This window comes from Chenopodium quinoa, unplaced genomic scaffold, assembly GCF_001683475.1.
Source record: "Chenopodium quinoa cultivar QQ74 unplaced genomic scaffold, ASM168347v1, whole genome shotgun sequence".
NCBI lineage: Eukaryota > Viridiplantae > Streptophyta > Magnoliopsida > Caryophyllales > Amaranthaceae > Chenopodium > Chenopodium quinoa.
Genome location: NW_018744633.1, coordinates 3,729,119 through 3,753,626, shown reverse-complemented (window position 1 = coordinate 3,753,626; position 24,508 = coordinate 3,729,119). Strand labels below are relative to the sequence as shown.

The following is a 24,508-nucleotide window of genomic DNA, read 5'->3' as shown; positions in this document are numbered from 1 at the left end:
TAACTTTATAAGGAATCATCCCCTTTATAATGATTCTGGGAATTTTAATGAGGTTGTGCTAGATTGTTGCAGGAAAATTTGGTGTGTTTTTTTTTGTAATGCATGCCAAGTGTTTGATAAAATGTCTCAATGAAAAAATAGAAATAGCACTGTTTGTGTTATTTTGATGATCTTTCTGCTCTTGTTTGGGCTTACTCTTTTGCTTGTGCTGTTTTTGATTTTGACTACTGGCATGAACTTTGCTACCTATGCCCATTACATTTCCCTTACTCAATTTTACTATATGCTTCTCAATTTAGCTGCTTTCTAGTTATATTAGTCAAGTCTTTTTTCTGCCACATTGGGGCTAAGGGACTCGATTCCAATTCTTTTTACGAAACCTCCACTAATAACAAGAACTAATGCTTTGTTATTTTTCTACATCGACCAAAATGAAGATCAGGACGGTTGAGAGTCAACTTTAGGAAATCAGCTCATTGTATATTTGTATCAATCCTTTTTTACTTAAAGCGTAGTAAGTGTCTTAAGGCGTGCTTAGTAATCTGGTTTTGGCCTGGATGAAATGGCTTGTTATAGTGTTAGCGGAACAAGAGCATAAACAAGACAATAAGACTAAGAAGTAAGAACCCTTTCGACAGGAAGAGTTCCACAACAAATCTTTAGTGAAATGATATGTAGTAGCCATTTGGAAATAGCTTTTCTGATACTTTGTAATAGTTAGTGGTATGATTGTGTAAATCTTGACCTCTATAGGAGGATGTAATGATGTATACTAGGTGGAGTAGGTGCTTGTCAACTTGTCGTTTTATATGAGTGGATCCTCAATTGGGTGAATCCATTGCAAACATTTTCTTCATTTTCCTTGACCAAATCACCAGCTTAGTACTAAGAAGAAACATAAGAAAGCAATCTTGCAAGAAATCTTTATGAGTACTTTTAAGTCATTCTGAGTTGGGCTTTGGGATCTTCATTCTCCTTGACTGAATCAGCAGCATAGGACTAAGAAGAAACATAAAAAGGCAATCTTGCAAGAGATCTTTGAGTGCTCTCTTATGTCATTATTCATGAAATCATGAGTTGGGGTTTGGAATTTTCTTCACTCTCCTTGATTGAATTACCAGCATAGGACTAAGAAGAAGCATAAGAAGGGAATCTTGCAAGAAATCTTTGTGAGTGCTCTTCTGTCATAATTCATGAGTTGCCGAGTTGGGTTATGGGGATTTTGCTATTTTGGATATGATAAATTACTAAATACAATTGCTCTAATTTGTTGATTGCTTACTATGAAAGTGTGCATATGTTGCATGGAGGAATCACATATGCTTTGTAGTAAACTGACAGAGTGTGGTAAAATGGAGCACAAGAATGTTAGTGGTCACAACATTCATGAGTACCTGTCAGGGTTATCACCATATTCTAGACAATGTTGTGCGGTTCTCTGGATGCCCTAGATCTACATCTAATGAGAATTGAGATGTATTTTTCTGCCAGAATGATGGCTGATATTTGAGAAGTATGATCTCTAGACTTCGGTACTTTGAAGGATTCTAGATGTTGTGCTTTAGGTGGTGAGAATTTTGATTTCTCTTGTCTGGGAGGTTACAGGGAGAAGTAAATACTTTCTGAAGTTAAAAAGTCCATAGGGCAATCTGAAATGTATATTACCCTGTGAGATGCTTGAAGTTGTTGAAATACATGAGGAAGTGAGGATCTTGTCGATGTTTACTGCTCTTAGAACTTAGCAAATGTACTAAATTTTATGCTCATTGAAGATTTTAATGGACTTCTCATAGTTCTCAACTGCTCAAAGCTACCAAGTCCTAAGGTCTGCAAGTACCTGCTAGGGAGAACTGGAGAAGTATTTCATTTGTTACTGTCGTTTTTACTATTTCCTTAGCCAATATGTGTATAAAATTTTATTTGCTATCAGCATGCCAGTCATCCAAGTCAGTAGAGGTGATACGAAGGTACGAATACAATAATTTAGACGGCTACTAGAAATTCTTTATGCTATGTTTTGCTTAGCACTTCCTGCGAATCGGTATTGTGATTCTGCTGAAATCCTGAATGATGCAATATTTCTGGTGCTGTCATCTCCATATTCTGGGCTGCTTGTCTCACTAGCTGGTAACTGTTAGTTGGGAGTTGTAAAAAGACACATGAACTTTCTCTAAGCAAGTGGTGCCTTTAAGACTTGCCCACTTAGTTGAAGCTAAGTAGATTTCTTGAAGTTTTTTTTTATTTGTCTTGTCTCTGTCACTATGTTTGTGTTTGCATGAGCTTCACTTCCTGTGAATTGACTTGTTTCTTTCTTGTACTTTGATTCATAAGTTCTTTTTGAATTGTTCAACTTGGTGGATTGTACTGTGGTTCACAATTTGCCTTTGGAAATCCATATACAGATAATACTGATATATACATGTTCGATTTCAACTTGTCGACATAAGGAAGTGTGAACTACAGATATTTCCTGAATTCAATTTTAACTCAGTAATAATTTTACTCTTTTTTTTTTTGGTTTGACCAATATACCTCTGAAATAAATACAGTAGTAAACTATAACTACATTACCTACATACATGAACCTTGATGTACAAGTAGAAAACTTGGCATCTCTAGTATGTTTAATGTTTTTTTTATTTATTTTTATTTTTTAAATATATATTTTTTAATTTTTAAATTTTATTGAAATTACTCTTTTCATCCATTAAAAAGCTAGGTTGCCTCAATTTTTATGTGGTTTGTCATTTTAAGCTTGTTTGATTAGGTTTTTTTTTTTTTTTTTTTTTTTTTTTTTTTTTAAATTAGTAAACATGGTCTCATCAATCTCTCTACTTTATTTTCTAACCTATATATAAATGACAAAAATATTTTTCAACTCAATACAACTCTTAATAAAACATTTCGTATAAGTTGAGCTATGAGGCAAACATTAGGAAATGTAGGGAGTATTTTCTAATACTATGTAAATCATACGAAGTATAATTATAATATAATATGAAAAGTTATTGGAAATACAAAATACATGCACTCGCTCCATATGTAGTAATAGCTTTATCTATTTATTTATATTCTTATTCACATTCATAGTATGTAGAACACTATTCCATAAACCATACTTTTAAGTAGGAGAGATTAGATATAAGATGGAGTACGTAAGATGTTGTAAGCTACTTTAGCAAGAAGTTGGGTTTTCTGTATTTGATATAGCACCATGCCCACTTATTTAAAGTAAGATTTAACTTATAACTTTTATTAGTAGTACGAGTGTTGTATTAATTATTATCATTAAGTAATTACGATAGTTTTTCCATATATGAAAAAAAAAAAACGCGAAAATACACGTGTAGCATGATAATCCTTTGAGAGGATTCCAGCTGCGTTTGGTAACCTGGATTATTGTCTAGGGATAACATAGTCACAGGTCGGCCAAGGTGGGGTGAAGAGAAAAGCCAAGATATTTCTAATATCTTGCATGCTTAATTAATTACTCCCTACATATTTTCCACTTGTCCATAACTCCATACTTTTATCACCCTACTACTACCATATTGAAGATTGAAGGGTGGGATGGCATTGATAATTATAGCTCATTAGAGGTTATCATGGTTGAGGTTAAGTGCGTTTTGTGTGCAACTAGTTATAATATTAACTAAGTAAGGGTCTGTTCTTATTGACTGAACCAAACTGAGCTAAACTGAAATGAAATGAATATTTTATAAGAGAAGGAAATTAGGAGTTGAACTGAACTGAATTTCAACGTATGAGAACAAACCTTAACCCCTGTAATACCTATTGAATAATCTCTAACACTAGCCGAATAACCCCTATAATACTTACGGAGTAATTCTTGTAACACTAACCAAATAACTCATGTAACACTTAAACGGTGTGGCCACTCCATATAAAAGTTTTATTTATTTATTTATTTATTTTATACTCCTTTACGGTTTAGTCTATTCTTTTTTGTTCTAATGATTGTTTACATTCTATATAGGCCTACGACCTACCTCTTTACTATATTCCATAACAATTAATTTATTAGTTGATTAATATCTAACTTTAATTTGTTTTTTTTTTTACAAATATAAAAATAAAATGTTATTATGGTTAGATTAGTCACTATATTTTCATAATACTACCTCCGTTTCATATTATTTGCAATGATTAAACATTTTTTCTTTTTATTTTATTTTATGTTAAATCGTTGCAAATAATATAAAAACAGAGATAATATCACTTTTTATTAGTTTAATAAATTAATAGATAATAAGTTAAAAATACTAAAGATTAATACATGTCAAAATGATTCGTTTATTCAAATACAAATGTGATTTGTTTATAGCCTATATTACGGATCGTATAAAATAAGTTACAATTAAAAATAATCTTACAAAAGATATAAAAATAACATACTCGATAGAAAGTCAAGAAACAAAATCACTCGTCAATGTGTGAGTTTTACCCGATCAAGGGCAACAACCCTTAGCTTAAGCCTTCTCCCAAAAATATCTAAGATGAGGTGCAATTATCGAGAGAACAAAAAAATATATTATATACTGATATAAGTTTTGGTGTCCTAAGTTTTTCCATTCTTCCATTTCTTTCTCTCTCTTTCTCTCCGCCTCCTCTTTCATCTTTCTCTCTCTTCTTCACAGCTTCGAAAAAACTTAGAAACTCGCTCACTTCTTTCGATCCGTCGACGCCTTGTTTATGAGGTAATTTCTTCTTCCCTCTTTTTCATTTCCCCCCTTTTTCTCTGATTTTTTATTCATTTTTAATTTGGGGTTTTCTTTTTCTAGATCTATTTTCTTCTTTTATTATCATAAGATAATTTTACGCAGTTTGTTTTATTTATTGATATATTAATCACTGCTCGATCGAGTATGGTCTGGTAATTTGATTGTGTTTTTTTTAATTGGTTGAATTGTTTGATTGTTTAATTTTTGTGGGGATTGATTGATTTCCCCCTTTTCTTCAGCTAGGGTTTCTTTTGAATTGTGAATTTAGGGTTTTCTGTGTTATTTTCTTGAATTATCTGTTGAATTGATTGATTTTGCCTGATTATATTTTAAGCAAGGTTGATTTCTGGGATTTGATTTTCTTGAATGGATTGATTATTAATTTCGACTGATTAATTGATTTTTTCTTTTGTTGTTGGTGTTGTTGCAGCTCGAAGGAGAGACCCACTCTAGGGTGAGTTTCGTTATCTTTAATTTTAAATTAATTATTAGTTTGTTGTTGACAGTTGAGGTTTTTCATTTAAGGTGTCACTGTCTACTGAATCATAATGTTTGTAATTGATTAGGGTTAGTGTTGTTTTTGATTTGGAGGAAGGGTTAGGTTAGGTGTATTAATTTATGATTATGTTAGCTTTCGCGATGTGATTGATTAAGTAATTGAACCTTTGACTGACCAGATATTTAAGTGGGTATTATAATGAAAGTAATTGTTCATGTTTAATCACTCTACTCTATGCTGTATATTGGTCTTTTTGAGCGTCTGTTTTTTAGTCTAGGTGTCTTGTTTATAAAATTGTTATCAGAGATGTTTTTTGAAGTTTCCATTTATTGTTTTGTGTGTAAATACTCATCCACTGATTTGGTTATCTTCTTTAGTGGTACGCGGATCAAGACCCGCAAACGGAATATCGCAGCTCCTCTGGACCCTGCAGCATTTTCAGATGCAGTGGTCCAGATATATTTGGATAATGCTGGTGATCTGGTAATTATATGCCCACATTTGCTCACCAGCTGCGTTTAAAATCTGACTAGACATTGCTATTAAAACGCTCAGTGATCTAATACAATATCTACTATCTGCAGGAACTTATCGCAAAGAGCATTGAATCTTCAGAACTCGACTTTTCAAGATACGGGGATACTTTCTTTGAGGCAAGCATCTTATACTTACTACATGGTGATGGAGTTTAGTGCGAACATATCTATGCTATATTCTGCTATTTTGGTTTGTGTGCTTTACATAGGTATCAATGGCATGTCTTTACTTAGCCCTACCTATGGAAGTACCTTTAAGGCTGTTAGTCTATTGAGAAATGTTTCTTGTGTTAGTCATGCTTGCTTTCTTTTCCAAGTGGTAGCTTCTAAATATGAGTAGAGCTATAGCTGATGTGTTTTGAAACTGAAAATAGACTTCATCCATTCAGTGTTTGTCTTGGCCATCAGTCACAACTCTTTTGTGAAATGAATAAAGAGATTTATTGCTGTGGAATCTTTCTCTAGGGTGAAAGAAATAGGGGTGGGATGGAAACTCAGTATATTCATTCACCCTTTTGCAATTCTGTCATGTAATGTAACACTAACAGCACCAAGGATTTTCTAGAAGTTCCATTTGTTTATCAACATGACCCTTCAGGACTTGGTGCATGCTCTGGTTGTTTCAAATTACACCTGGTGCTCCTTTTCTCCAATATGTTTGTTTAAAAAAATAAAAATGGATATTAAGGAACTGGTCCATATGATTACAATTTGATAAATGTAAATTAAGTACTTCCTATCATAAATCTATAAATTGTGCAAAAGTTTGGAATGGCCCAAAAAACGTTAGTTAAACATTACATGATGTAGGTAGCATTGTTATCTTATGTTTTATTAGATGTGCACGATTTTGTTAAGCTTCAGGGGAAGGGGCAAGATGTATGCACTCTTTTGTTTGGTTTAGGGGTTTATCTATTGCTTTGCTTTCTGAGATGTTTATGAAGTGTTAGAAGTTGAGAATGAAACTCTTGTATTATCTCTGCCTTACACATGTCATTTGACTATTTCTTGATATTAATTGAATTCTTAGATTGCCACTCTGAGACATTCTGTATTTCTGTATGCAATTTTAAGTCTGGCACTTTTTAAACTTTTTCACACTGCCCAGAATATAACAATTCTTATATGCAGGTTATCTTTACCGGGGGCCGCACACAGCCTGGAACAACCAAACCTGATGAGGGGGAGCGCCACACTTACTCTGTAATTCACTGTGAGCCCACACGTGAAGATATTTTGCCATCTGTATTCTTTATACAGAAGATTTTGCGCCGAAGGCCGTTCCTTATCAAGTACCTTGAAAATGTCATGCGAAGATTCTTACAGTCTTTGGAGCTTTTTGAAGACAATGAAAGGAAAAAATTGGCAATATTCACTGCTCTTACTTTCTCCCAGAAGCTGTCAGGTTTGCCACCAGAAACAGTGTTCCAACCCCTCCTCAAGGACAATCTCGTGGCAAAGGGGCTAGTTCTTACATTTTTGACAGAATTTTTTAAGGAGTTTCTTGTGGATAACACATTAGATGACTTGATTGCACTCCTGAAGCGTGGTAAAGTTGAAGATAAACTTCTGGACTTTTTCCCATCTTCTAAGAGATCTCCTGAGGCCTTTTCTGAACACTTCACGTGAGTTCTCTCCTCTGTTTTTATGTTTTTTTTTTTCCTTGCATTGAATGTTTTTTAGAAGTCTATGTTTCAGTATAGTATTAGTCAACTTTGTCTTGTGTTTCCAAGCTTTGTAGTATACTGGTTTTCCATGGGTGTTACAGTTTAGTACTACAATTTTTTTACTTCAAGTTAGTCAGGCACTTGATATATATCAAATTGTGTTCTCCTACCTTTCCTAGCTGTCAATCTGATAGCTAATTCTCCTTTTTCAGAAAGGAAGGCCTTGTTCCATTGGTCCAGTACAATGAGAAAAAATTATTTGAGCTGAAGCTGGCAGAAATGAAGTCTGCATTAACGACTCAGATAGCAGAGGAAGCTGATGTAGAAGAAGTGATTGAAACTGTGAAACATCACGTGAAAGAGTCTAAGCTCCCTGATATTGAGATTGTGCGCCTCTTATGGGATGTTATTATGGATGCTGTGCAGTGGTCTGGGAAAAATCAACAGCAGAATGCTAATACTGCGTTGCGCCAGGTATGCTTTGGATCCACGCCAATGCCTAAGCCTTATTATTTTAGGTTCTCACTTTGGTTAGAGCACATAAAATGATATTACACATGGTCAGTTTTGTTGGGGCAAAATTGCAAAATTTGATTCCTATATTTTATATTTTAAGTCCTTTTGCCCTTGAGGATTGTTGTTATTCTTGGCGTAGTATCAGTGTTTGAGTTGTGAATTTTAGTTATAATCTTATTATTGTTAATTAGCCCACTTGCAACTTGATCATAAAACTGAGGTTCTGGTCTTCCCCCTTCTAAATTATGATGTACTTATCTGTATTTACAAGTCTGCATGAGATCAAATGCTTTATGTGATAGATAATTATGGCCCCAAAATAGCATGACGTGCCTTTTAAAGCTACTCTATGTGCCTGCAATTAGTCCGCCGCTTTTGCTATCATCTTTATGATTTTAGCTTTAATAACACACTATTGTATTGGCGTACCAATGAGACTTTAAGCTTTCTCATCTGATGAAGTTATATTTCGAATCTGATAGGTCAAAACCTGGGCAAAGCTCTTAAATTCCTACTGTACCAGTGGAAAGCTTGAATTAGAACTCATATACAAAGTCCAGATCCAATGCTATGAGGATGCCAAATTGATGAAATTGTTCCCAGAAATAGTCAGATCTTTGTATGACCAGGATGTGCTTGCAGAAGACACCATCTTGCACTGGTTCCGTAAAGGAACAAATCCCAAGGGAAGGTAAAGTTTTCAAAATCCAGATCATAAAATTGAAGTGGTCTTTGATGTGTCTCACATCTGATTTCTGAATTTTTTGCTGCTGATTTGTTTGGTTTTTTTTTTGTTATTTGACATCTTTTTTATTTTGGCATTTTCTAGGCAAACTTTTGTGAAATCACTTGAGCCCTTTGTGAAATGGCTGGAAGAGGCAGAGGAGGAAGAATGAACTCAGTATTATTGTAGGAGTTCCCCTACCTGTCCTTCAAGTTCTCTTTGTCCTTTAACGCTTTATGCGCCCTTGCTAGGACCATGAAAATATTTGATGTTGTGTTTTTGAATTTCTGATGATACGATTTGAGTATTTGCAATAATCTTTCGTTTCTTATCTACCATGAGTTTGTTATGCCCCCCATTGATGATTTGATCGGTTTTGTATTATGAAATGGTTTTTAAAGCCGTCATTGCAGCAAATTACGAAGTTCTTTTACATTTTTGTTAATGTCTTGGATCATTTGTATGCGTTCATCATGTTCAATCAGCATTGCATTGCTTAAATATATGCTCTTTTTTTTTTTTTTTTTTTTTTTTTACAAAAGAGCTTAAATATATATTTGTATATGCAAAATTCAAGTTGATTGATATTCCTACTTGTATATGATATTTGCCATATACGAAGTATATCTTATGGTCAAATGTTAATGACTAATTCTAGCCTTGCTAAGTTAAAGGTACATGAACAAAACGCCAAAAGATTCAAACGTATTTTAAATTTAGCTAATTTAATTAGTCACTCTTACATGACTTAATTTTCTGTTTGTCTAATTCTAATCCTCTCTAAGGTCTCGGTTAGGTTTTTCTCTTTTTGATTAAACATTGTGAATATTGTGATCGTAAGGGGTTGTTTGGTTACACAAAGAAAATGGGGGAAGTGAAAAATCATGGGAATTTGAAAATACATGAGTTGTTTGGTTGACAATAAAAAGTGTAAATGAGGGAATTGCAAATTCATGGGAATTGTGACTTCCCATAAAATATGGGAAGTTAATTACCTAACCCCCCTAGGTAGGTCAAACTTCTTATGATTTGCAACTTTCCTCATGCCAACCAAACAACTTTATACAATTCCCATGATTTTGACGTAGGAATTTAATTCTCATAAAATACAAATTCCTATGGGAAGTAATTTCCCATAGCAACCAAACGACACCTAAATTTTTTTCTCCTTCTAACCAAGGACGGATCTAGAGAGTGGGGAGCCTAGGCTATGGCCTGTCCCAAGATCCAAAAAAGTAGAGTAGTACATATAATCCATTTTAGTAAACACCAAAAAAATTATATTTAATTCATTTTAGTTAAACTATAATAATTTGGAAATAACTTGAATGAGTTAATTGTGTTATTCCCCATCTAAAGTTTGGATTTCAAGATCAAGACTTTTTTTTTTTTTTTTTGTTTAATTGCTATTTTCATTGTTCAATGTTCAAAATATATATATATATATTGAGTCATTAAAGACCGGGTCGGGGATACAGGCTTAAACTCTCAATTTGACGCGTGTATAATTAAATAATCTTTCTTCTTATTATTTGTTGTATAAATCTATGTAAAGTTAATTTATAATCGTCATTGAGCACCACTACCTTATTGGCATAAACCATCTTCAATACTTGTTATTTACAAATAGATTATTCTAAAATAAAAATGATATTGTGCAAGTTCAGAAGGTTACTATCAAATAAAATTCAATCAAAGCATTAGTGGCATTACAAAATATGAAAATAGCCATATAAAGTCCTTTGTACAAATTATGTGATATGTAGGATTTATTCCGCAAAAGACCAATATAACGAATTGTTCTGTTGTAATTGCATAATCACCAATTTTGTAGAGCCTTGAATTAGTATTGTCAGGATAAACAATCAATGTCTCTCAAAAGATTGGAAATTTTAATACATGCATTAACTAAAAGCAAATCTGTTAATGCAATCCAAAACCATTTTTAATTTCAAATTGAACTGAAAACTCCAATCTATGTGATCCATACTGCTCCATATTGACAAAAGTGGAGCTGTAAAATACCCTTTAAGTAAAATACAAGCTGAAAATCCACATTTAAAACATTACATACACTAATACCATATTGCGCGACTATAAATCTAAACCATTATAGGTAGAAAACGATCATGCAAAAGTGACCTAAACACCGATAAGTAAGGAAATTTCAGTACAAAAATCCAGAAAAGTTGATAATATAGAGCAAAATGCAGTTTACAATCAAAACCAGAATGGGGTGAAAGTTATACAGCATTGCCCTATGGTGAAGGGAAAGGGGTCAATTAAGACAACCTAACTACATCCCATTTACTAGCTCTAATCAGTAATCACATGTAATATGTATATACAGAAGAGAGCTGCCTTGAGCGAAACTGTTTCCAAAACTAACGAAGTTAGTTGAGCAAATTCATACTAACAGTCTAAACCCATCCAAGAAATTAAAGAGGGCGACTTTCTATAACAGCTTACTTGTACTGCAGATCATTTAATTTGACACGGGAGAAAACTGAGGATCCTTATTTTTTTTGCTAAAAATGTTAAAGAATTGTTCACTGTACTTCACAGCAAGTCGTCTGCATTCTGCAAGATCTTCCTGCTGCACTTGATCCACTGACTTCTTCATTTGGCCGCTTGGATCCCCATCTATAAGTAATTTTGCCAGAGCAGACACACTGGAAGCAAGATACAAGTTTTAGGCAAAATAACAAGTTAAGTTTTTAATTGTTTATTTGATGGTGAAAAGTAGTATTCTAATGTTATAGCATGGTATGATCTTGTCATATTAAATGGAAGCATTAGTAAATGTGATGCAATTGCATGAAGACAAGAGAAACGTACAAAATGACTAATCGAATAATTCACATCAGAAAACCTACAATTATTTAAAATCCAATATATAGTAGTAATTACCTGCTAATGTCACATTCCTCCAATCCTTTTGATAAGACAGACATTTTTAACCAATACAATGCACACACTGCCTTGGCACAAAGGTCATCATCCTGTTCGAAAGCATAGACTATATCATATTCCAGCTTATAAGGAATCCTTTGCCGAAGATATGTCAGTAACTCTTTAGCCTGAGGGCACAACCAATTATTGGATTTGGGGGTTCCATGATTATAATTACTGTCATTGCCATTCGAGAATCTAGACAATGCCACCATATCTCCTCTCCTGTGCTTCTGTTTATATTTTTTTGGTGATGCTAATTTTTGCTCCTGAGAAGTGTTAAGTGCATGGTCACTTCTAGAAGCTGACAAAACAGCATTTGTTGGTTCCTGCTTGGATTGTTCACACATCACATTATTGAGTTTCTTCATCTTATGTAGTTGGTGCCTTCGCTGCTCTAACAAACTCCCAGGACATCGTCCTTTGTCTTTGACACCGTTTTCATCATCACTGTCGATGATGATAGGGTCAGCAGACGTAGGCCTCTTGCTGCCAGAACCCACGTCATCTCTTGAAGTTTCAGTCTCAAAATCCAATTTCCTTTTGAGCCTTTCTGCAGCTGCCAGAGATTGCTTGCCAGGCTTCAAACTGCATTTAGGTTCAGTAATGCGAGCAACAAAAGCTGCATCTGGAATAAAAGAGAAACTATTAAAAGGAAAGTAAAGAAACGTATTTCTATAACCACGTATAGTAAGATCACATAACTCTTCATAAGTTAAAGATATCGAATCATGGCTCTTCATAAATAAAAAGGATTAACAAAACAGACGAGTAAGTTAAGCAAATTATAGATTCCAGCAGGCTAAAACAGTCACTTGTTTGCTCAACTATATCAAAAGCACATTTCTAACATATAGTGATTCCAGATGCGACTTTTCACACTCATAGCAGGACCAAGATCCTCCTTCTTCAAATCGCCTATACCATAACAGCAGTGCAATGTACAATTTTTCATAATGAATGATCTATCCTAGCTCCTTTAACTAAGTAATCAATGAACTAGAATATTTCAACACTTCAGGTTTCTTTAGGCCTTGTCATAGCTAGATTGTTTCATGATCAAACTGCAAGAAAGCATTTTATGGTATCTCTCACTTAATTTCCATGAGTTCAATAAGTGAAAATATAAAACAAAAAAGTGACGTATATAAAACGATTGACAGCACGTACAAGAGAAAGCAAATTTGATTAGCAAAATAAAAATGTATGAATATCAAAGTAGAAGAAAAATGGGATATGCATTTTAATCTTGCATGGATTCAGTATCTTTTGGGCGGATCTAACAACCCTAATATTGCAAGGGTCATATAAAAATAATTTTGTTATGAAATTGACAATGCTAATCACAAGTAATAAATAAGGAACTCCTGTAGCAAATTACTAAGCAGCGAGATTCTAGTAAGATTAAACAAGCAGACGTGAGGTATTAAACAAGGAAAGAGTCATGTAAAATCCTTCACACTCAAGATGAAGCGTTATTTAATCCACAAAAGCACGTGCAAACGACACATGTCCACGTCATCATTTCAAGCCTAAAAATTTAATCACTGCAGTAGTAATGCCAACCTAGCATGCAGTTGCATCCACCAAATTCAACAAGGTAAGATTGTCCTCAAGCATGCACCGAGTAATTGCATGCAATGATGTATGCAATAGCAATATACATGAGATACGAGCCAAATTTTATTGATTGCTCAAAGGGCAGAACTTGTTAGCAGGTTAACAGCGCATTCAAGCAAATGAATAAGCCCCTTAGATGCATGGTTCCCCATTTTAAACTACCAGGGTTCATCAATAATCACCAGCAAGTCAAACAAAAGGACCAAAACCCTAATACATGCCACAACAGTCATTGTATTAATTCATTTCCTCAATCCAAACTCCTTGAAATATTTGTGTGTGAATGTGTGTGTGTGGGGGGGGGGGGGGGGGGGTCAGTATACAAAACACTTGCACCTTTAGTTCGAAACCTAGATAACAAGATACGTGAAGAGAGCTTGATGAAACAGCAAATACGGAATGGATGTAAATGCACAAAATGTCAAGAACCTAGCCTATTTAAGGGATAAAAGATTATAGACTAAAAATAACTCAAATGGTATACTTTGAGACCAGAAAGTGATGCTATTTTCTTAGATTACATTACCTTTACCTATGCCCTCAGGCCTCAGCCCCTCAACAGCTTATCTTATCCTCAGATAACTCTAATGAACGACATAGGCAACCACATTGATCTCTTAAAACCTTGCACTTAGCAAAAAAAAAAAAAAAAAAAAAAAAAGATGCAGTGATTTTTTTGCCGTCATTAATATAGAAGTTTATTTCTTTTTTCGACTAAATGTCAATCCTATTCACCAAATAAATAACCATTTCATGATATCAATTAGCCGCATTACACTACTACGTATGGTACATTACAAAGAACTTGTGCTACAAATTTGTCTCAAAACTGCCAAAACAAAATAAAAAACATCCATTCTCTGCCGCCAAATATTTGCTGAAAGAAAAAAGAAACAGCCTGGCCACACAAGATATAAAACCAAATTTCACTGCATAATATAGGTCACATATGTAAATGAAAGTAATATATAGCAACACAATATTGATCGAATACAAATAGCATCATCGAAAGAGCATAAACCTGCTTCCTGATGGATTCCATCTTTAGCCATTCCTGCATCGAGAGCCTTTATGATTCCAGAAAAAACTTTTCCAACAGGTGCATTTGCAAAATTTGCATCTCTCTCCAAATCTTTGCACATAAAAGTGAACATATCACCTTCAAGCTTCGAAACCAGCTCATTCACCAGCACCAAATTTGCTTTTAGCATCATGTTCTTTTTACCTAAATCCTCTTTCTCAATTTTCAGTTTTATAATGTCTTCATATCTCTCTTTCTCAATTTTTATTTTCTCTCTTTGTAATTTATCCACTAGGTCATCATTTTCTTTCTTAATTTCTATTTTCTCTCCTTGCAATTTATCAACTTTGTCTAAGAGCTTCTTAATCTTCTCATCCTTCTCTTCATTACTTTTCTTTAGCTCTTCAACACGGGCATCATACTCAGCCTTACACTCCTCTAAATGTGGATTTGACCCTCTCATGCCCTGAAATTCATCCCACCGCGCCTTAAGTAGGTCTTTAAGTTGCCTTTGCTTATCCTCCTGCTCCTTACACAACTCCATTTTCTCTACTTTCAATTTATAATATTCAACCAAACGATCCTTATCTTTGATCTTTTCCCTACACCCCTCCAACACTGCCAATTGAGCCTTAAATTCAGCATTTTTCCTCTCCACAATCTCATTCATTTCAACTTCCTTTTCAAAACCCAACTCCAACAATTTTCGATCTAATTCCCGCTTCCCTTCCTCCAATTTTTGAACCTCACCCTCCAAACTATTATACCTCTTAATGTAAGACTCTTCTTTCCCCTTTGCCCGGGTAATATCCCTTTTTAATTCCCTCACCAAATCATCCTTTTCATATAAATCGCGCTTCAATCGACAACATTCCTCCTCCATCACACAATACTTTATCTTCCAATCCCCAAGATCAGCCTCCAAAATGTCATTCCTCTCCCTCAAACTATTTACAATTTCCTCTTTCTCCTTCAACAAAACCTCCTCCCTTTCCTTCAACTCCTTTACTACTGCCTTATAATCGATATCTAAACACAATTTTCCCTCAGACAAAACAACATCAGAAATTGACTGATGTTGTGAAACCCCAGAACAATTATTGTTCCTGGGTGATTCTCTGTTCGAATCATCGCTCATTTTCTAGAATTTCTACTACCCACAACACAAAAATGACGGAATTCCACTAATTTAACATCAAAAATTCAACCCTAGTGAGTAATTTCAATGAAATCTGCATGAAAGACAATAACTTTTCATCAAAATTCTATCAAAAAAAGTGTAAAATGAGTGCTATCATTACTCTAAACATGCAAAAATTCATAAGAAGTAAATACAAAATTCTAAGGAGGTTCAACCCCATAATTCAAGAACTCGCCTTTTTTGAGTTGAAATCAATCTGAAATTTGCGTTGATTGTACACAACAAGAAGAAACACTGTAGACTGGAATTTTGGTTGACGTTGAAAAAGGAAGATTAAAAACGTTACTAGGCGGGTGGAGAAGAGAAAGGAGACATGAAGTGAAAATGTAAGGGCATTTGTCCAATTTTGTCACTGTTTTGTTGATTTATTTATATTCAAATTTTTTACAAAGACATGATTTTTGTGTGTTCAATTCATAATCCTCACAAGTTACAATTGACAGGTCTTTATGAGAGTGAGATATAATTCAAGTGGTTATACATACCTCCCCTTTCAGTTTTAGATTTTTAGGGGATCAGTGATCTTGGGATCGATTCTCATCACCAGTATGTGGCTCTCTAAACACCATATATGAAATATTATTTTTGTCGTTATTGGATAAAAATGCATGTAAAAAATTTCCGTTAAGAAAATGCACGTAAATATTTACGTGTAATGAAAAGTGTATACTCGAATACCTATACCTAATGTCGGAGGAAAGGGATAATGACGTAAACTATTATGTACACGTGAGGATCGTTCTCGTATTATTTTGATAGCACATCAATATTAGATTTTATTATTTTAAATATACATAGATAACCCTCAGTTAATATCGTGAACTGAATTGAATTGAACCTATTAGAGCTGAACTGAATTAAAATTAAGCTGCAGTGAATAGGCATGTAGTCAAGTGATGTATTATTAGATTCATCTCAATATTTCATAATATGATTTTTTATATAAAATATGTTTAAAGTTGAAATATATGTATTGAGAAACATAAACCCGCAATATACAGAGGACGGAGAAACCAAGGAGGTAAGTTTTGTATTTAATAAAAATTAATTGTTATCCAATGTATGAAAAGATCCATCAAATATCCAAAAATCTAAAAATTAATGTTTGATATCGAATTAATATCTTTCCACATATATCAGATTGTGTTCATATTTACAATTTATTTCGTTCATTTCAAAATAATTGATAGTTCTCTTAACCTTTAATTTGTGAAAATAATAGGCGGGGACCATTAAATGAGTCATTAATCTATTATCCTCCATCCTTTTATTAGAGTCTCATTTCTAACATTTATTATCAACATAATTAAGAGAAATGAGACTCTAATAAAAAGACGGAGGGAGTAACTATTAATAAAATAGAGTATGCTGACATCACCACTGCCCATGTGTCACTCTATTAATAAAAAATTTATCGCCTAAATGCAATGATGATGTCATTTTTTTGTAGCTATCATATTTAATACGAGTATATTAGAAGATTCTTCATTACAACTAAAACCTATCAGATTATTAAAGGAAATTAAAACAATTTTAAATAGAAAACTAATAAATAACCTCTTATATTAAACTATATATTAAACGACGTTAAACAAGTATGATACTATATCATAATTTTGATGAAAATTAAAAAAAAATATTAAAATTACAAATATTTTGGTATGTAATACTTATTTATATTCATTTATAATAGCCATTTTTTAACATGTATAAATTACAAATAGGTTTTATATCTAATCTAGTGTAAAGTAAATTAAGTTAGTGAATATACTCCCTCTATTTCAAAATGAATTACACAATTTGGATTTTGCATTATTTATATACACTACTAAAACTAATGTTGGTGCTTAATACAAAATATTGACCTATTAGAATGGTTTCAATTATAATTTTTAATAACCATTTTTTTCACTAATACTTATAAATTAATAATTTAAAATATTATTGGCCAAACATCAGTTAACAAATGTGTTAGTCAAGTTAAAACATTTATTATAGTAATTTATTAAATTAAAATTTTAATTTAATATATTGTATTTTTTTTTTGTGTTTAGAGAGCACAAGGGTGGGGGTGAGAATCAATCCCAAGATCTCTTGGAATCGGGAGGGAAGCTCTAACCACTTGAGTTATCCCTCACTCTCCAGAATATAATGTATTAAGTATATAAGTGGTTGTTTGGTTGCACCAATTTGGGCATTCAAACTTTCTAGAAAATATATTAGAGAGCTTTTTTTGTTTTTTTTGTTTTTTTTTTTTACGTGAAAGGAAAAAAATTCCTAGGAACCACCTTCTTCTTCCTTCCTTTTTTTAGTGTTCACACCCGATTCACCCACTAATTAACTGTTGGTGTAGTGTTAATTGAGCCTACACTTGGTAGGGAAGATTCGTGTTTGATCTCTCGCAACAACAATCGGAAGGGCAGTGGAACCTAACCACCTAAAACTGATCATCGAATCCAGATTAGCTCAAAGGGTGATATGAGAAAAACACCAAAAAAAAAACACTCGATTCACCCTTTAGGCTAATTCGTATTTGGGGCTCAATTATAAGTAGTTTGGAAACTTAATTTCAAGTATATGAGACCTAAGTCCATTATCACCCGACTACCCGAGTGTGTATAAGAAATTGCCAACAAAAAACACATGTGGAATGGCCAAAAACAGCGTGGGAAAAACCGTTGACGCTTCCAAAAAGCGGACACTTCCATACCATTCCAGTTTTCCTCATTTCTTTAGGAGAGAGAAAAACATCATCCTCCTCCTTTACTGCACTCACCAATTTTCAGAGCTCCTGAAAACCCTAAAATGGCGGCATTCATGGCAAGAGCTTGCATTCTCCCAACAATGTCAATCTCTTACCCTAATCCTAACCCTAACAATCTCCGTTCAGGCCGCTCACACTCAGTTGACGCATACTACATTAAACGCGCCGTCGAATTGGCCGACAAATCCGCCGGATTTTCATCACCTCACCCGAATTTCGGTTGCGTAATCGAAGCCGGAAGAATCGTCGGAGAAGGTTATTTGTATGCTCAGGGAACTACTGCGGCGGAAGTTCAGGCTGTCGAAGCTGCCGGCGAGTGGTGTCGTGGTGCTACGGCGTATCTTAATATGGAGTGCGGTGATTGTCATGGTGAACGTACTGCTGTTTCTGCTCTTGTTCAGGTTTTTGCTGATTTTTTTTTTCTTCATGATTTTATCTTTCTTCAATTTGGTCGATTTTTGCGGAATTTAGGGTTTTGATTTGTGAAATTGTGGATTTTGATATTGAATTGTTGTTTGTGTGAATTGTGGTGAGTAGGCAGGGGTGAAGAGAGTGGTGGTTGGAATGAGACATCCGTTGAAGCATTTGAGAGGAGGAGCGATTCAAGCGCTTCGAAGTGAAGGAATTCATGTTGATGTGCTTGGTGAGGATTTGCAAAGCGATGTTGCCGAGGTTTTTTTTTTTTAAATCAATTTTTTTTTTTGTTATAATTCTTAATTCCATGTTTATTAATTTTGCCTTTTTGTAATTTTTATTTGATTGCCATGATTTGTTACTTTGTTTTCTCGTTGGTTGCATCTTAAAAATACATAAATGATTATTGTAACTAGAAAGTGTTCCCCCCCCCCCCCCCTTAATTTATTGTAGGTTTGAAGCTCAAAAAAGAAACAAAAAGGTATCGAATTTGATCATTGTCCATCACTTTTAGTTGGGACAGCCAAAGTGGCTTAAGGAAAGCCAATGATTTTGCATTTGTTATGTAACTTAAGTTGGTTGTGTTATATTTTCCCCCTTGTAGTAGACATTTAGTTACCGAGTCAATTCATGTTGAGTAGAATAGAGTAGGTAGGCTGGAGTAACTATACAAGTGTTGGATGAATTGGAAGAACTTTTAGGTAAGCTGAGATTAAACCTCATACTACGTGAAGATGAATTTATTGAGTTAATGAGCTATAGAAGTTTGTTCTTGTTAAGTTGGAATGTATATTGACTCACTATTGCTGTGTGGTGGATTTGTTGTCTGATAAAATTATTGGTATATGAAATCTTTAATGGTTTGTTTGGTACAAAGTTTTAAAATTTCAGTATAGATGAGCTCCTAGGCAAATCTGTTGCTATTTCATTAGGATTGTACTCTTATGACCCATTTGAAATTATCTGATGATGTCTTGTAATTTTTCAAGTAATGAGGTGTTTAACCTCTAACTGAAGCCTGGCTCTTGCAGGAAGCTTTGAAATCTTGCCTTCTCGTGAATGCTCCTTTGGTCGTCAGGGCTGCTTCTCACGTCCCGTACTCTGTTCTCAAATATGCTATGACCCTTGATGGTACATAACAGGTTTATTTTTATAGCAAACTTTCTTGACATTGCTAGTTACCAAAACTATCAATTGTGGACAAAAATCTGAATGGTGCTGTTGCTTGGCAATTATACTTCCTTACAGTCTTTTGTGTTGTCTCTTGTCAGGGAAGATAGCTACTAACAAGGGACATTCAGTGTGGATAAGCAGCAACCTATCAAGGTGCCGTGTCCTTGAACTGAGGGGTCGAAGTGATGCTATTATTGTTGGTGGAAATACTGTACGGAATGATAGTATGGATCTGAGCTGTTAGTGCAATACATCATTCTTGGATTTATCACATATTTCTCTAATCATTCTTTTTTCCCTGTGTTTTCAAATTGTGAATGAAGATCCCCGACTAACTGCAAGGCAACAAGGGGGGCATTCGCCTGTACGGATTGTTGTGTCACAGTCTCTTGACCTTCCTGAGATAGCACATCTTTGGGATACTTCTGAAGTGCACACCATTGTGGCAACACAGAAAGGTGCTAGAAGGAGCTTTCAAAAATACCTAGCTTCCAAAGGCGTTGAAGTGATTGAGTTTGAGATTCTAAATCCTAGAGATGTTATGGAATACTTTTATGAGTGTGGATATCTTTCGGTTCTATGGGAGTGTGGTGGAACATTGGCTGCATCAGCTATTTCTTCTGGTGTTATAAATAAAGTATGCATGTGATCTTTTCCCTATCTTTTTCTTACTTCCCATTCATAATCTGTGAAGTGGTGTTTGACATTTTGTAGTGTACTAGTGTTGCTGAATTGCTGATTCTTATCAAGGTTTGACTTGTATGATTTTTTCTGTGTTGCCCCTCTATACATCAAATAGGATAATATTGATTTGAAAGGGGCCTGCCTATTGGTTCACATCTATATAATTTACGCAAACTTTCAGTGAGCTACCTTGAGCTTTAGAAAATATTACATTTGGTATCCATTTTAATGAAGTTAGGCACTTTAATCGTTTGTTAGAATTGTGAATACTTTAGCATGCTCTTCAATAGAATCTGCACCCCCCCCCCCCCCTCTCCCAAAACGATGCGAAACTGCATTATAGTAAAATCCATAGGATTGATCAAGAATTACCTCTCCTTCACTCTAACATATGGTGACTCCTTGTTTCCTCAACTTTTCCAAAGTCAGCTTGGATCTTGTGGATGAGTAGTCTCTACCTTCAAATGTTGTTAAACTTGATTAGAATGCTTCACTGAAATAGGTCAAACCTTCATTCTAAAAAAAAAAGAAATAGGTCAAACCTTTTAGAACTAGCTCAATTAAAAACTCCAAATGTATTGCTGTCAACTAGCTTATTAATTGACGAGGTATATAAGAGGTGGTGTAATACCTGATTTTAAAATCTATTTTTATCATTGTCCTCAATGACTCCCTCCATGATCCTTAGTTATATATTTTTGCTGCAAGGATTTGTTCTGCAGATATTTAATTGTTATTCTCTAAGCTTGTTTTTTCATTATTTTAGGTCTATGCCTTTATTGCTCCTAAAATTATTGGTGGAAAGGGGGCGCCATCTCCTGTTGGTGAACTTGGCATGGTTGAGATGACTCAAGCTCTTAATTTACATGATGTCAGTTATGAACAGGTTGGTTATACTGTGATACTTTTGCCTACTGGTTATGATCCTTTGCTGTAGTGATTCTGTTGTTTTTTTTACCTCTGCCTCTGGTGATCTTGTCAATCATTATTTGGCTTTAGCTATTGTTTCTCTTTCAAACGTTAGTTTGATTGAGCGGGTGATGGTGCTTTTTCCTAACACTCAGAGATTCAGGGTGTTGATGAAGTTTGTGTTAATACTATCTATAGGCATGTAGCCTGTTTCAACAATATTAATGTGCATGGAATCGGGAGAAAGAAAAAGTCGTGTTTTGGGGGAAACAGACTTGGGAAATTTGTTGTCATATCTGATTGAGTTGTCTTCAGACATAGGTCACTAGCTACAATTCGTAAGATACTGATTGTGAAACATTAGTTCCACATTCCTGTACATCTTAGACTTGTGTTGAGACGGGATATCATTTTTTAAATTTTCTGCAGAAAATATTTTGACATCATATACCACCTTTTAATAAAGATGAGGAAGCATAAAGTGTTGCCTCAAGTCCTCAACCATATTGCCCCACTACTGCAGTAGCTGAACCTTAGATATTGTCCACCGACTTTGATGCTCTGATGTTGTAATATCCTATGCAAAAGTTAGATTGAAGGTGCAACTAATTACTGAGGAATGGTTAATTTAACTGGATTTTAATTCTAGACAGGTATGATTTGTAGGGGAATATCTTATTACTTGTTTTCTGATGCAGAATTATTTCTTTTATCTCAGGTTGGACCTGACATGCTTGTCAGTGGATTTCTTCAGCCCATTCCTGACTTGACACCGATCATTCCTTCTTTCTCTGAATTATCAAAAATTGATCCGTCAATTAACCCTTATGAATCTAGCATCATATCCTTCTACAAGACTTGGGATCCTTACGGTTCCTTCTCCAATTTCTCACCCCACCCTATCCAGATGCCAGACGAGGGTGGCCATTATACAACCTGGTCCAGTGTCGAGCATTATTACCAGGTAATGCATTTTTATATCTTGTAGGAAATTCATTTGATCTATCTAATGAATATTTAGAAAAATCCTCTCCTTCACCTCATTCCGTATTACTATAGAACATTTATCAGTAACTAAATTACATGTTTAAAACAATTTTGTTTTCTCTGAACAACCTTCATGATGCTCTGAACAACCTAAAATTCTGTTATCTTTGAAAAGCACAGCTAAAACCAGGAAAAAAAAGACTTCAAATAATATAAACTTGAAAATAAGGGTCTATAGACCAGGGTATTGTTGGTGAACCCTAATTAAAATTACTTTTTGATGACTGTAGCCAGTTGAATAGTAGATAATTTTTCTAAAAACTCCTTAGTCGTTTTTGGAATTTTTTCCATACCATTTCTTACCTGTAGATACATTGTATAGAATATGGAAGTTTTATATGAATTCCCTCTGCAGGCACACAAGTTTTATGGGGTACAAGATCCTCTAGCACAAGAGTGTTTTGAGGCTATCAAGTCTGCAAAAAGTCCTGAAGAAGCAGCCAGGATAGGAAGGAAAATGCAGAGACGAAGACCAGACCTGGTATGTTTCATGTATTTAGAGCTCAATGGAATTATCAAAACTGCTTGTCTTTCTCTATAATTGTGATGGTTATTATGGAGTATGATTTTCTCCTGTGTCTATATTGTGAAAGAGAATGTCTAATCTCATCCTGTCCATTTTGGAATGTCTGAATTGAAAATCATATTCCGAATCCTTCTTAAGGGTCCACTGCCAGTAGAAGCTGAATAGTCAGGATTCAGCCTTGGACAGTATCTTGAGCTGTCACCTGTCAGCATAAATTCCCAAATTCTTTACAATGTGCTGTATTCATACTCCGTATTCAGTTTGTAGGTATGCTGGATATTGAAATTCATACTCCGTAGGCCCATAGCTATCTACTTATCCTTCAGTTTTTGTCGCATCTATGTGTAATTATCTTCATATTACATTCGAAAAAATTTATTTTTAAAAAATTATTGTCTGTGAATACACCTGATAGATATGCTAATGTTTTATGCCGTAGAACACATGATTTTGCTTGATCTCTGTTGTATTCGCATTCTAATATCCTCTATATGTTTAATATTTTTATGGCTTTATTTATGCTGTTCAGGTAAGGTCCGACTGGGAGGCCGCAAAAATTGATATAATGTACAGTGCACTTAAATGTAAGTTCTCAATCTACCCACACTTGAACTCCATGCTACTGTCTACTGTTGGGTCTATTCTTGTTGAAGGTTCACCGCACGATTTCTTTTGGGGCGGTGGACGTGATGGAGAAGGCCTTAACTATTTGGGGAGGCTGCTGATGCAGTTGAGGTCAGAGTTTGTGGGTGAATCCTCTTCACACACTGATAACCCTGATGAGAACTAGAATTTTGGAGAGTTTAGAGTCTACAATCCACATATCTTTACACATAAAAGAGCTAAGTATGTACTATAATCCCCCCACAATACACACACAAAGAATTAGGGTTGAGGGATGCAAAGTTTTGTATCGTTATCTATGGATTCACCTTCGTATATGTTACAGATTATGATAGAACATTCTGTAAGTTTATGAAGTATTTTCTATGCAGTTATGTTTGATCCAAAATAAATGAGGGGCATAAAACTAAGTATGGCCTGATTATGTTTAAGTAACCAATGCAAGTGACTAATTGAGCACGATTACGGATTTTTTCAAATATGGGCCTTGATCCGGAGCTTCTAAGATCTAAACCCGCGTAACATTTGGATCTAGGCTTAAGTTTTTAGACACATTTCTGATATTTTGGTACCATTTAGTGGACTAGTGGTACCACTTTTAGGCCACTATGTCTTTCTCGGTAGTATTGTTCTTACTTATTACAACTAGTTACAACTTACTAAGTTACAAGTAGATGATTTCTAGAGCAAAGAAGAACGGATCCTTGAAGGAATTTGGACATTTTGGGACGAGTGATTTTGTTTCCCAAGAATTTTCCATTTGCTACATGGAGTATCAACTATCAAGGACTACCAACAAACGTGAATATGAAAATATATACTCTATACACGACATAGTATAATACATTTATTTAGATTGTTCTATTAAGATCTCACATAATTATACTTT

At 34.4% G+C, this 24,508-nt stretch overlaps 3 protein-coding genes across 3 annotated transcripts; 2 read left to right on the top strand and 1 right to left on the bottom strand.

Moving 5' to 3' along the window:
• The first annotated feature begins 4,536 nt into the window (after positions 1-4,536).
• LOC110701086 (protein krasavietz-like) lies at positions 4,537-9,129 on the top strand. Its single transcript, XM_021878678.1, has 8 exons — positions 4,537-4,718; positions 5,173-5,196; positions 5,619-5,724; positions 5,826-5,894; positions 6,909-7,402; positions 7,657-7,918; positions 8,443-8,651; positions 8,790-9,129. Exons 1-8 carry the CDS (start codon positions 4,714-4,716, stop codon positions 8,854-8,856), a joined length of 1,236 nt encoding a protein of 411 aa, XP_021734370.1. The 5' UTR covers positions 4,537-4,713; the 3' UTR covers positions 8,857-9,129.
• Positions 9,130-10,832: 1,703 nt separating this feature from the next.
• On the bottom strand, positions 10,833-15,936 carry LOC110701085 (myosin-7B-like). The gene is made up of 4 exons (XM_021878677.1): positions 15,654-15,936; positions 14,278-15,509; positions 11,595-12,264; positions 10,833-11,356 (listed from the first exon to the last, which is right to left on the bottom strand). Exons 2-4 carry the CDS (start codon positions 15,413-15,415, stop codon positions 11,170-11,172), a joined length of 1,995 nt encoding a protein of 664 aa, XP_021734369.1. The 5' UTR covers positions 15,416-15,509; positions 15,654-15,936; the 3' UTR covers positions 10,833-11,169.
• Positions 15,937-18,134: 2,198 nt separating this feature from the next.
• LOC110701084 (riboflavin biosynthesis protein PYRR, chloroplastic-like) lies at positions 18,135-24,100 on the top strand. The gene is made up of 9 exons (XM_021878676.1): positions 18,135-18,643; positions 18,780-18,914; positions 19,688-19,787; positions 19,928-20,053; positions 20,153-20,466; positions 21,280-21,399; positions 22,141-22,386; positions 22,825-22,950; positions 23,525-24,100. The coding sequence occupies exons 1-9, from the start codon at positions 18,284-18,286 to the stop codon at positions 23,783-23,785; spliced, it is 1,788 nt and encodes a 595-aa protein (XP_021734368.1). The 5' UTR covers positions 18,135-18,283; the 3' UTR covers positions 23,786-24,100.
• The last annotated feature ends 408 nt before the right edge of the window (positions 24,101-24,508 follow it).

Bases quoted from the DNA above. Each gene is read 5' to 3' on its own strand.
- LOC110701085 (XM_021878677.1), bottom strand. From the start codon at position 15,415: ATGAGCGATGATTCGAACAGAGAATCACCCAGGAACAATAATTGTTCT. The intron at 12,265-14,277 runs GTTTATGCTCTT...CTTTTATTCCAG, and splicing joins TGGAATCCATCAGGAAGCAG to ATGCAGCTTTTGTTGCTCGC. The intron at 11,357-11,594 runs GTAATTACTACT...TCTTGCTTCCAG, and splicing joins GAGGAATGTGACATTAGCAG to TGTGTCTGCTCTGGCAAAAT.
- LOC110701086 (XM_021878678.1), top strand. The intron at 5,725-5,825 runs GTAATTATATGC...TACTATCTGCAG, and splicing joins TGGATAATGCTGGTGATCTG to GAACTTATCGCAAAGAGCAT. The intron at 5,895-6,908 runs GCAAGCATCTTA...TCTTATATGCAG, and splicing joins ACGGGGATACTTTCTTTGAG to GTTATCTTTACCGGGGGCCG.
- LOC110701084 (XM_021878676.1), top strand. From the start codon at position 18,284: ATGGCGGCATTCATGGCAAGAGCTTGCATTCTCCCAACAATGTCAATC. The intron at 20,467-21,279 runs GTATGCATGTGA...TCATTATTTTAG, and splicing joins CTTCTGGTGTTATAAATAAA to GTCTATGCCTTTATTGCTCC. The intron at 21,400-22,140 runs GTTGGTTATACT...CTTTTATCTCAG, and splicing joins ATGATGTCAGTTATGAACAG to GTTGGACCTGACATGCTTGT.